At 40.1% G+C, this 13,312-nt stretch overlaps 1 protein-coding gene across 1 annotated transcript in view; it reads left to right on the forward strand.

The window, feature by feature from the left end:
* Nucleotides 1-13,312, forward strand: part of SH3GL3 (SH3 domain containing GRB2 like 3, endophilin A3) — a 72,274-nt gene that overhangs the window by 46,392 nt on the left and 12,570 nt on the right. The window contains exons 2-4 of the mRNA XM_074966427.1: nucleotides 8,333-8,401; nucleotides 9,721-9,793; nucleotides 11,652-11,795. Coding sequence (XP_074822528.1) covers nucleotides 8,333-8,401; nucleotides 9,721-9,793; nucleotides 11,652-11,795 — 286 coding nt within the window. The remainder of the gene's footprint in view (nucleotides 1-8,332; nucleotides 8,402-9,720; nucleotides 9,794-11,651; nucleotides 11,796-13,312) is intronic.

A 13,312-nucleotide genomic window follows, 5' to 3' on the forward strand; every position in this document is an offset into this window, starting at 1 on the left:
TGGGATATGGAAGGGATAGACAGCATGGGCACAGGGGACTACTGGGGGTCACAGATTAGGGTTCAGAAGGGCTAGTCGCGGGACAGACTGGGGAGAGGGCTGAATGGTAGTGGGGATGCAGGGCCACATGGAGATGTGGGGAGGGGGGTGGCTGATGTATTCTTCAAAAAACATTTCCTGAATCTTTTTTCTTGTCTGTATTGTTACAGATATACTTGCTGACAGGTATTTTGAAATAAATTACCAAAATAATTGAAACTGGCATGATTATATTGTGTTGTTATGACAAATAAAATATGCAGACTTTTAAAATATTGTGCACAGAATTTTTAATTTTTGGTGCAGAATTCCCCCAGGAGTAGTCGTTACAAGGAGTCACACTGAAGTGAGTAGGAAGATCTACTGAAAATGTAATAGCAAAATAGGACTCTGCTTAGGGAATTGAAATCAGTGGGCTCCTTGTGTGAGTAGGATTGGGACTTTAATAGAGGTCTTATCATGCCATTGGTTTGGAAGCAGTATTCCCCATTGACTTCATTAGGGAGTTCTGCTGAATAACAAATGTCATGGTAATGGCCCGTGATTATATTGTGAGAGTTTACATAGACACGTCTGGTTTGCAAAAAATAATTTGGCCCTGAGCTCCATGTATTTAAAGTCACATGTAGAGACTTTCAGTCCAGCATGGACTGGTCACACAATTTGGGCTTCCTTTCTAAATAAAACCTAACTGCCAGTTCTGACTCTCTGCCAGGACTGTGCTCCTGCAGCTCAACAGCTGTAAGCTGTTCATTGATTGAACTTGGTAGCTACAGACTAGCATTCCAAGGTCTGAATTTTTTTCCCCCTCCTGTACTAGCATATGGGGTTTTTGGTGGACTGAGTCCATCCTTGTTGATGCTGGCAGCTGTAGAATTGACTCTAGTTGGTCTCAGCAGATTGCTTGGCTGGACTGCCTTAGGTTTTGGATCATGCTTAGCTGTGAAAGATTTGCTCCTTGTTATAATGTAGGTTTAATAATAATGATTTATGTAGATCCATATGCAACCCATTACCAGTAAAAATGTTCTAGGCTAACAGTGGTGTAGTAGTAGCTCACACAATATCACTATGCAGGACACATGCACATGGGGACAGCCTTAGATCCCTGCTCCCAAGGCAAGTGGAGGCCAGTCACATTGCAAATGGATTTTTCCACTGTTCCTCATCATAAGGCTCATTACTGTACACCCGTCTTCTGGGCCTAAATTTACCTTTGACCTTTTGTGGTCTCACTGTATTACTGTAGACTGTTCACATTAGAAATACTGAATTAAGAAATGAAGTATTTATAAAGAGTAGGTAAACAGACTGGAGCACAGACAGGAAATAAATCCAAGACTCCCTGCTCTGTTTCCTGTTTGTGTTTGGTGTGTGTGTGTGTGTGTGTGTGTTTGTGTCCCTCAGATTCAGAGCTACCTGGGCAGAGAAGACATGTTTGGTATCTTGGGACGTGAGGCTCAGGGTGGATCAGGGTTTGCAGGTGGATCCACCAAAAAGCAGCAATGAATACTTTGGGCCACAAGCAGATCTTTCTACCTTCTCAAACAGAAATACAGTATTGCTATGGCAGCTGCCTCAGTCTTTGTAGGGTCCCTGTGCATGTATATATGCCTAAAATTTTCATTTCAGTGGTAATAGGATCAGGTCCCTTGTGGGAATCTAAGGGCCCTTGGATGTGTAGGGTATATTTTTAGAGCTTAGTCTTACTGACTCTCCATTTGTGGTGTGTAGAATTGAGTCTTAGTAAATTACAAGAAGAACCATGCATTATATAACCATCCCATTGTATTTAATAATTGTTTGCCTATATCCTCAAGCATCCCAATGAAAATTTACCTCTGAACATATTGTCCACGAAGTCGACATCATTCTTTATACACTTTAGTTTAAAAAAAAACCTGAAAAAATTTTGATATAAAATGACAACGCTAGTCCCTTAAATATTCACGTGTAAGGCATTGTTTGTATCAGAAATATTACACCCCTCATGAAAAAAGAGAGCCATATTTGTTTTCTGCACCTCATTATTCTGCCTCCACAAAGGTACAGACAGCCATAAATCAGAGATTTCTGAAAAAAAAAAACATATATAACACAAAGCTTGACACAGAAAGCAAATATTTGGAGAAACTTGATGGCAACACAGGATATTTTAAAAAATAGTTTTCCATGTGAAGAGGCTTAAGGCACCTGCATTTCAAAAACAAGTTTCCACTGCTCTGAGGCACATGTTTTAAAGATGTGTGGAGAAACTAGCAAATTTAGAAATAAGCACAAATTTGGTTTGTTGTGTTTGTTAATTTTTGCAATGGTAAGAAGCATAAAACACAACATAGGAACAGGGGAACAGAAAATAGATCTGTACATATGAATGGACCCAGTTCAATTACTTGTTCAATTTTTTTTTTTTAAACAAAAGGTTTTACTTCCTTGTGGAGAAATAATGTGGGCTACTCCCATAAATGTTAGTGAGAGTTAGTACTACAGTTGGCCAACTGTTTAGTGGGAGAAGATGACCCAAAGTATTCAATATACAGGTGATGCCCATTGTGGGCTTGGTCCTGCAAGGAGCTGAGCATGCTGATCTTGATCCATTAAAGCAGTGGTTCCCAAACTTGTTCTGCCACTTGTGCAGGGAAAGCCCCTGGCGGGCCGGGCCGGTTTGTTTACCTGCTGCATCCGCAGGTTCGGCCGATTGTGGCTCCCAGTGGTCACGGTTCGCTGCTCCAGGCTAGTGGGAGCTGCTGGAAGTAGCGGCCAGTACGTCCCTCAGCCTGCGCCGCTTCCAGCAGCTCCTATTGGCCTGGAGCAGCGAACCGCGGCCACTGGGAGCCGCAATCGGCCGAACCTGCGGGCGCAGCAGGTAAACAAATCAGCCCGGCCCACCAAGGACTTTCCCTGCACAAGCGGCGGAACAAGTTTGGGAACCATTGATATAGATTCTTCAGAGTTGGTGATTTAGGTTAATTAAAAGAACACCCTCAAATGCTGGTTACATTTTTGGTTTGACTGTTTTGATCTCCACTGTTTATAACTGACTCTCACAGTCTTGAAAATCTTTCTGTATATTTTGCCCATTTTCATTTGCAGATAATTATTCCCCTGTTTTTGTTTTCCTCCATAAAGCAGGGGTGATGTGTGTGTGTGTGTGTGTGCGCACGAACAGGAGCGCACCCTGGCTTTGAAGTAGTAATAACCAAATACATAGTTTCTGCTTTCAGCACCCCCACTATAAAAATTGTTCCACCACCCCTGCCATAGAGATTGCTATAAAACTTCCTGGTTCTGTTTATTCCTTTACATCAGCTAGTGTAAACTGGGGGCCTAACCCTGTATTCGTTGGGAATTTTAGACGCACAAAGAGTGCATAGCCATAGTTAATGGAGCTCTGAAGTTTGGCTTTGTTTCTTTGTTTGTTTCCATGCCCTCAGCTGGAACTTCTGCAGCAAAGTACCATGCAACTGGCTTAAATAAATAGGAGCCTTTTATTTAGGTTAATATTTTCAGATATATTAATTTTGGACACTCAGTTTAAGACACCTACAGCCTGATTTTTGTAGAGGTGCTGAGCACCCAAAAATTCCATGGAGCGCTGGAAATCAGGCTTTAGTTGTCTTAAGTTGGGCATCGAAAATTAGTGGATGCTTCTGACAACGATCTCAATAATGCATGGGCCGACTTTCCACCAGACTAGATATTCTTGGGCAGGCAGACCCTTAACCTGTGTAAATTATCACAGCTCCATTGAGGATCTGCCCCTTTGGCTCCTAAGTACATTCTAAGTTACAGCTCTTTAAGGCAAATTGTATTGAAGATTCAATTGGTTGATAGGGGATAGTCTGCTCGGTTACACCATTATAAATCTAGAGCGTCTCCAGTAAATGTTACCCTATTTTTCCAGTATATCAACTAACCTATGTGCAATACAAGAGCTAGGAAGAAGGAAGAGCTAACAGTGGTACATCAGAGCACAGTAGTTAGCACTGAAGGGACAAAGCAGCATTACCGGAAGATGTAAATAAGATTTTTTTTGTTTTGGAAATTTCTAATGCTCATTAACCCCCATTAGCAGAGTTTGAAGAAGGAGCATGTTTTGAAATGGTGATTACTTGGTATATCTGATATTATAAATCATTTTTGCAAGACAAGGTTTTCTAAAATTCGTATTACATTTCCACCATCATATATATTGTAACTGCACTTGCTTGTGCAACATAGATTATAATTCCTTAGATCGCTCTCGTAAAATGTTGAAAGGAAACAAGTATATTTAAAAAGCTAGATGGAAGATAGGTCCTGTTGACTGCAAATAGCTAGTTAGCTGTAGGTTTTATTTCAAACTATCGATGATCATTATACTCTGGGCCTGATTCTGATTTCGTTTAGACCACGTATATCAGAATTCTAATGAAACTGGTAAAATTGCACTTATGTAAAACTGGTACGAGAGCAGAATTGAGCCCTGTGTATCTTTTAGTTCATGGAAGAGAATTTTTCCATACAGCAAAAGCCAGAGGATGTTGGAGGTGTTAATTCTTTAGAAGATGGATGTTTACAGTGCTGCATGAAGCTGTACTACAGAAATGTCTTTTATATTTTCAACATTAATTCCGCATATGGAGTTAGCTAAAGCATCACAATGTTTTGTTTCTTTTCAAATCCCAATTGAATATTTTCTCCAAATCTGTCAGTCAGGCACATTCCAGAGAAAGGCTTTTAGCTTGTGTGTCTGCTACATTATATTTAATGTTTCAGTATGAAAAAGAACAGCATGATCTGGAAAGTGATTGGAGCCAAGACGTGTTTATGCATATGGAAGTACAGTATTTCTTCATGCAGAAACTATCCCCTTGTATGCTAGACAGAATACTGGCTCTATTATAAACTGTGACTTGGTAGCTTGCAGTAGTATGTAATTATGAATAAGAACTAATCAGAACAGTAATAGAGATGGTAAAAAGGGTTTTATTGCAGTAGTGTAATTGGGCTCAACTCTGTGCTCTAATGCAGCCACTGATGTCACTCAGGCCCTACTGTACAAGCATGTACAGTGTATTACCCAAGGAGGCTCTTGCTAGCTTGTGGAATTTGTATACTATAATATTACAGTTTTTCACTCATTATTTTCAGCCTACTGTATAAAAGAAAAAAACAAGTTCTAAGCCGTGAACCCTTTTCTGCTCCCCTCATCTAGGACAGGAGAATTATTGTGGGAAGTGAATAAAGGCTCTATTCACTCTACTCCCTGACCGAGCGTGAGTGGCTAGATTTGGTGCAGGGGGTTCCACAGAGGTTTGAGATGAAGAAATTTTCCCCCATTCCCACACTGTGGAGCTCCTCTCTAGTCATCAGTGTAATATATGACAGCCAGATTACAGCCCTATTTAGGTGTGAAACTGCATTAGCTCCACCAGCAGAATGGCCAGTGAATCCATAGCTCTCGCTCTGCCACTGAGGATGGATGTGCAGGGAGGCCCTGCAATGGTCTCATACAGTTAGTTAGATGCCCAAATGCTGGCCCCTGCACTGTGCAGTGGAATTGCACTGATTCCACTGCATCTGAGGGAGGGGTCAGGATTTGCCCCATACAAATAATTCTAAATGGTTGCAGTGCACAGGCCCATATAAATTGTAGTAGTGGGTTCTTTACTTGACTAGCCGACTTATCAAAACCGATATATATAGCCTTATAATTACACAGGTCCATGGTCAACCATGTTCCTGTTTAAATCCAAACCATTATGTTGCATACATGTAAATGATGCTTGTCAGATAGTCATATAACTAAAACTCAGCAGTCATTTCCACGGTGCATCCATTCTCAATAATTCGTTGGGTATCCTGTGACTTTTCATTGTCAAATTAGCAGTGCCGCTGTTACAACTGTTAACTTCAGTATGATCAGAGCAGAAACAGCAGAAGAATTTACGTTTCTTAATGTGAGAGTAGTAAAACTGATCCTGCACCAATGTGAAATTAATTGTAAAATTTAATAATAACAATAACACATCTATAGCACCTTCCGTCTGAGGGGGTTGAAGGAATTCACAGGCCATGAACTTATCTAGATCTTTAATTCACATTAAAGGAATAAATCTTGCAGCATCTCTGTGAGGTAATGAGGTATCTAACCCCATTTTACAGCTAAGAAAACTAAGGCTGAAAGCAGCTGGACAATTTTTCCAAGGTTATACAGGAAGTATGCAGTAGAGCCAGGAATTGCCTGACTGGTTGATGTTTGTACAGCACTTTGAAGCTGTACAGCTGGATTTTTTTTTTAATCTGGCCAATTCTTTTGTGCCTGGAATGAGTTGTGAGCATGATGTAGGTCATTTAGATGTTTAAGTATGTAATGTGACACTGCCTGCAAATCTAGTATTTATATGTGGATTCAATTTATATAATTTGGACAACTAATTTTGAATGCAAAATTGCTCATTTATTATCTGCAAATAGTAGATGTTGGATAAATATCTCTCCAGCTCCCTCTTGGAGGAAGACTGATGCAAAGAAATCACTTAACTCTTCTGCAGCGTCTTGTTCTTCCTTAATCGCTCTCTTTACTCCCTGGCAGTCCAGCAGGCCTACTGATTCCCTCATATTCGGTGACTCGTTGTCACTGTAAATTTTCCATCTTTGTATCAGTGGGATCAAACTGCACCAGTACAAAAGAACACTGAAAAGTGTTTTGCTGTGCTGTAGAAATGAAAGCAAAATTGAACCTGAAAAGGTAATATGTAACTAGATTATTTTATGCGTGTGTAAGATGCATCACTTGGAGTTACTACACTGTGTATATCTGATGGCACTGAAGATATAACACATAAGAACGGCCATACGGGGTCAGACCAAAGGTCCATCTAGCCCAGTAACCTGTCTTCCAAAGTGGCCAATGGCTTGTGCCCCACAGGGAATGAACAGAATAGGTAATCATCAAGTGATCCATCCCCTATTCCCAGCTTCTGGCAAACAGAGGCTAGAGCTACCATCCCTGCCCATCCTGGCTAATAGCCATTGATGGACCTATCCTCCATGAACTTATCTAGATCTTTTTTGAACCCTGTTATAGTTTGGCCTTCACAACATCCTCTGGCAAAGAGTTCCACAGATTGACTGTGCATTGTGTGAAGAAATACTTCCTTTTGTTTGTTTTAAACCTGCTGCCTATTAATTTCATTTGATGACCCCTAGTTCTTGTGTTATGAGAAGGAGTAAATAACATTTCCTTATTTATTTCCTCCACACCAGTCATGATTTTATAGACTTCTTATTGTGCTCTGTTTTTAACATTTTATTGTTGCTGTTTTCAAATGATTGCAAAGAGCTCGCTTTAAACTGGTAAAAACTTTTGAGCAAATTTCATGTGAAAAAACTTACTTTTTTTTGGAAGATGTATTAAAACACTGTCCAAAGTACAGTGACACTCAGCTATGCCAGTTTACACCAGCAAAGGATCTTGCCCTTTGTGATTTTCCATCCTATTAGTAACATAGTGCTGAGATCTTAAATTACAAGAAGCAATGACTTGTGTGTGATGTCAGATGGGATTTTTTTAAAGCACCTAAGTGAATTAGGAGCACAAGTCTTTTGACAATTTTTTTTTTTTTTGGTGAAGACCAAAAATAATTCTGATGGGCTGATGTATCCTGCATAAAAAGATGAGGTGACATTTCCGATATCTTAAAATGGTTCTGGAATCCTGCAATTAAAGTTGCTTTTATGAGATGCATAGTTTTGAAGGCAGTGTGCTCCCCCCATCCCTTTAAATAGCATAAAAGGTAGTGGATTGTACAAATATGTTACACTGCACCATTGTTGATAAATCTGCTGTCTGATTGGAGAGTGCATGCATAGCTCCCATTAGTGTTAAAGGGAGTTTTATGAATGCACTTACAGGAATCCAGGGCCAGAATCTAATCTCATTCTAAATTGTAGTAACACCATTGACTTGAAAGAATTACTCTGGATTTGCACCAATTTAAATGTGATCTGGCCGGTAGACTTCTATATCTGAAACCTACAGTGTAGCTTCTTAGAGTACAACTGATTCAAGAATGAGAAATCCTGTCTTGTTCTTCTAGATCACTTTGGTGATTTCCTAAAAATACCTGATGGGCATTTGCCCTTCCTTATAGATTGTATTTCCCTTGAAGAGAAAGAAATGTTTCTTTTCTCCTGTACTTACTACACACGCTTGACTAATGTTTTCCAATCTCTAATAACTTTCTTCTGTCTCTCAGGTATATGTATTCTTTCATAAAGTAACAATACTTCATTTTGTTTTTTGCAGTTGTTCAGTGAAAAAATTAGTGGAGCAGAAGGAACAAAACTAGATGAAGAATTTCAAGAGATGGAAAGGGTAAGGAAACCAACATAAGCTTTTCAAGGTTACACCATTGATGAAATAATTTTTTTCATTCATTCGTTAGCATAAACAAAATATGTATCCAAAAAATAAGTAGGTAAAAAAATCCATAGATATGATATGATCCAATCCTGTCCTCCTTGAAGTCCATAAGGGGCAAATTCTTCTTACAGTAACACAAGAATATTGAACTCAATGAAATCACACTCTTGTAACTGAGAGAAGAATTTGACCCTGAAAGTTTTGTCTATGACTTTATCAGGAACGACATTGGGCTCTAAGAATTTAATTTGTTAGCATGAACAGTAAAGTATTTGTGTTGCAGATATAATCTTGGTAGAAGTGTAAAAAATTGCAAGAATTTAAAAACGTGTAAGAATTGTCCACTGTGTAAGCACTGCAGCATGGCAGTTGGAACAATGTCACTCTCAGCTTTTTTTGTTCCTGCTCTCTGGCTCTCCGTCCTTCGCTCTGGCTCTTTGTCAGATATATTTGTTACATATATTACAGACTCCTCTCAATGGGCATAGTTTAACTTCTATATTTGGGGAGCAGCTCCAGTCAGGCCAATGGAGCGGTGTGGGTGGGTGTGGGTGGTGGTGGTGGGGGGGAACAAATGTTGCACCTGCCTGAAGCTTGAAATTTTTTGGGGGAAAACAGCCCTCACCCCTCCTCCCCCATAACTCTCTCTGATATTTTGTTATTGGTGGATTAAGAAAAATGTCCTGCATAAATAGTTTCTTTTTTCAACACACTTATTTTGTATCTATAAACATGTTTAAGCTTCAGTTTTCTTTGGTTCCAAAATAATCATCTGTTTGATAAGAAGAAAACACTATGTGAGCCGTAGACTGGAAAAGAGAAGAGATATTAGTATATTTTAGATAGTAGTGACTGGAGATGCAATATGGGCTCATGCACTGAAGTACACAGGACATAGGACTGGGAGGTAGGAATTGCTGAATCTGCTTCCCAGGTAGATGGTTGATATAGTAGTGATGAGGGCTGGGGAGGAAACTATGATTCCAAAATGTGGGAAGTCTTATTCATGAAGAATAACTCTGAGCCTTGAAGGGTTAATTATCTTTCTACACTTCGATGCTGGCAACTGGGCTTACTCAACACAACACTCAACTTCATTTCTTTTCAGCATCAATAATGAAAGCTTTGGCACCACAAAAATTAAAATGATGATGTTTTGGACTGATTTTAATTAAAATGTCTTAGTTTGCCAGAATAATACATTGTATCTAGTGGGAGGATACTCAATAAGGGATTGTGGTATTTAATGTCCTGTTACATTTCTCTTCCAGAAAATTGATGTCACCAGCAAAGCTGTAGCAGAGCTTCTGTCAAAATCCACAGAGTATCTTCAGCCAAATCCAGGTAAACTGAACTCCTACAGTTCCTCTATCCTACTTAGCCTATGAGTTGAACTTGAACAAGGGATATGCTGAACCCCTGTGGGTTGCTAATATTTTTAGGGAATATGAAACATATCAGTGAAACATAAGGATGTCTCTCTCTCCCTTTTTGAATGACTTCATCTCCTTTTCTAAGCACTCCTAAGTCTCCATAACAGACATTGGGAAGTTCATTTACAGGATTTTTCAAATTTCAGTTTGAGAACAAAGAAAGGAGGGACATTGATGCTGGTCATTGGTTTGATTTAATGTGATCAAGACACAGGGCATTAAGAGACTGATCCACTGTCCACTCAGTTCAATGGAAAGACCTCCATTGTCTTCACTAGAACACTAGAACAGAGGCTGATCCCAGATTTCTTATGCAATGACTTCAGTGAGATATCTACCCAGCGTGGGTGCATTGTGAAACCCATGGCCAGAGGGAGATTTCAATGGATTTCCCTGAGTAAGGAGTGTAGAATTAGGCCTGCCCTTAATGATTGTCTGGGAGGCTCCAGATGAAGCCAGAGACGGTAGCGTCATAGACTTTAAGGTCAGAAGGGACCATTATGATCGTCTAGTCTGACCTCCTGCACAACGCAGGCCACAGAATCTAACACACCCACTCCTGTAATAAACCCCTAACCTATGTCTGAGCTACTGAAGTTCTCAAATCATGGTTTAAAGACTTAAAGGTGCAGAGAATCCTCCAGCAAGTGACCCGTGCCCCATGCTGCAGAGGAAGGTGAAAACCCCCCAGGGCCTCTGCCAATCTGCCCTGGAGGAAAATTCCTTCCCGACCCCAAATATGGCGATCAGCTAAACCCTGAGCATGTGGGCAAGACTCACCAGCCAGACGCCCAGGAAAGAATTCTCTGTAGTAACTCAGATCCCACCCCATCGAAGATCCCATCACAGGCCATTGGGCATATTTACCGCTAATAGTCAAAGATCAATTAATTGCCAAAAATTAGGCTATATCATCATACCATCCCCTCCATAAACTTATCAAGCTTAGTCTTGAAGCCAGATTTGTCTTTTGCTCCCACTGCTCCCCTTGGAAGGCTGTTCCAGAACTTCACTCCTCTGATGGTTAGAAACCTTCGTCTAATTTCAAGTCTAAACTTCCTGATGGCCAGTTTATATCCATTTGTTCTTGTGTCCACATTGGTACTGAGCTTAAATAATTCCCATGAATGTCCAGCACAAGTCCATTATTGTATTATGAGGCTATTGTGTGACGAAAATTAAGAGTGGAGTGAGAGAAACTCTTTAAAAATAATTGTCTGCTTTTGACGCTGAATGCATAGAACATTGATGAAATCAGCATTATTCAGCATTAGAGCTGTTCTAAAAAAATAATTCCGGGTGTCTTGGCCAGTGGAGCCAAGCAGATACTCCAAGGGAAAGTAGGTCTGCAAATGTTAACTCAAATAAGACCATGAAGTTGACTTTGGTGGCATTCATATCCCTTTTGTGTTTGCTTTCTGTAAAAATTCTAGTAAAGAGTTTAGTCTAGTCAGAATCTTCCTGGGAATAGTGAATATTAGTATATATCGACTGAAGGTGATTATTGAACTCTTCAGTGCAAGTATTGACACCATAAACCTATAAGAGCTAAGCTTATCCAATCAGGGAACGGAACAGTTTCATATGACCCATATGAAAACATCTCTCACATTTTGATTATCGAATTCCTGCAACAAAATGTTCATTAATCTACAGACCAACAGTCACTCACTGAAATTATTTGTCACATAATTTAAAGTAACATACCAATTACAGAAAATCATGCTATAAATGGATGCTTTTTTCATATGATTTATAATACTTCTAAGCATACAGAGCCAAGCTGGGAATGCTGAACACTATGTCGAAGATCAGAGGACAAGTTAAAACCACAGGATATCCCCAGACAGAAGGGCTATTAGGGGATTGTATGCTACGGTATGGCAGAGAACTTGGGGAGGATTCTACATTTGGTGAGTTTGTATAGCTCTCCTGTGCATGTCTCAGCATATGTTGTACGTGGAGTAACGCTACATATATATATATATATATATATATATATATATATATATATATATATATATATATAATGATTAGATATTGATAGATACAGTAAATATATGACGCCTTTAAGCATTTTTTTGTTCCATTATATTATAGGTGGTGCCGGTATTATGGCCTATCTCAAGGTTGCCTGATAATTCCCATTATAAGACTCTGTGTTCAGTTGCTTGTAATTTTGTCAAACTTCAACTGTTTGGGCTGAAATTTTTCAGACTGTCTGCCTCCAGCTGATTTCGGTAAATTTCAGACAAAACAGTTCAGTCATTTCTGAGAACGAAGCTGGGGGAAAATATGTTCTGCCCATGTTAAAAAATCATATCAACCTTTTCTGTGAAATGCTGTAGGGCCCCCATGCTTTGGAGCAGGGACCTAGAATTTGGTAGGGTGGTGGCCTTTGTTTCAGGGTTGTGATTCTCGCCGTTCCCAGGAAAATCCAACTGACGTTTGGCCAAGTTATCAGGCTTTGAAAAATTGCAGTTTGCACATGCTCAGTAGAGAACTGCTGAGCATGCTAAAGCCTCTGGCAGCACCTAGGGCTGACAAGTCGGCACATGTACCATCCCCACAGAGCAACTGAGCATGCTCCATCCCCTCACAGCTTCTCCATGTGAACAGACTGCACATGTAGTACAGAGTGACTGAGCATATTCCAATCTAGGGCTACGGGGGCTCAGAAGGACTTTCCTTGTAATAAGAACAGGAGGACTTGCGGCACCTTAGAGACTAACAAATTTATTTGAGCCTAAGCTTTCGTGAGCTACAGCTCACTTCATCCGATGTAGCTCACGAAAGCTTATGCTCAAATAAATTTGTTAGTCCCTAAGGTGTCACAAGTACTTCTTTTCTTTTTGCGAATACAGACTAACACGGCTGCTACTCTGAAACCTTTCCTTGTAATGGCTGCTCCAGGCTGGGGTGGGGTTGGGCACTGGAACTGAGAGCTGGTAGCAAGTCTCTGCTGTGCTCTGTGACCACTTCCCTGCTGGTGCCCAAGCCGTGTGGAGGGGGAAGCTGGTATTATATTATGTAAGTTTGTATCTGTAGTACTGCATAAGAAGGCCTTGCTGAAAGAGCAACAGCAAGATAGGCACTGGAGGCCTAGGACTCAAGATAAGGCTTAGCTTTCCAGGCTGTGAGACACGTTGTGGAGGATGCCGTTATATTCTTGGGGTTTGTTTATTCTCTTAGGAATGAGTGAGTGGTGCAATCCCAGTCACGAGCTGTGAATATTTGTGCATTTGCAGGTGCCATGGGGATGCAAATTGGAACCAAGGCCAAGGGAAAAGAAATATCAAACAAAATGTTTTGCAAGAGCACACTTGAGCATGTTCTGCGTGCTCAACAAATAATCAGCTACACTACTAACATGGTAGTTTTTTTTTGCTTAGTTTTTTTTTGTTCCATTGTTCCAAAAAATTTTTTAACA

The sequence above is a fragment of the Natator depressus genome, chromosome 10 (genome assembly GCF_965152275.1).
Source record: "Natator depressus isolate rNatDep1 chromosome 10, rNatDep2.hap1, whole genome shotgun sequence".
Classification (NCBI taxonomy): domain Eukaryota; kingdom Metazoa; phylum Chordata; order Testudines; family Cheloniidae; genus Natator; species Natator depressus.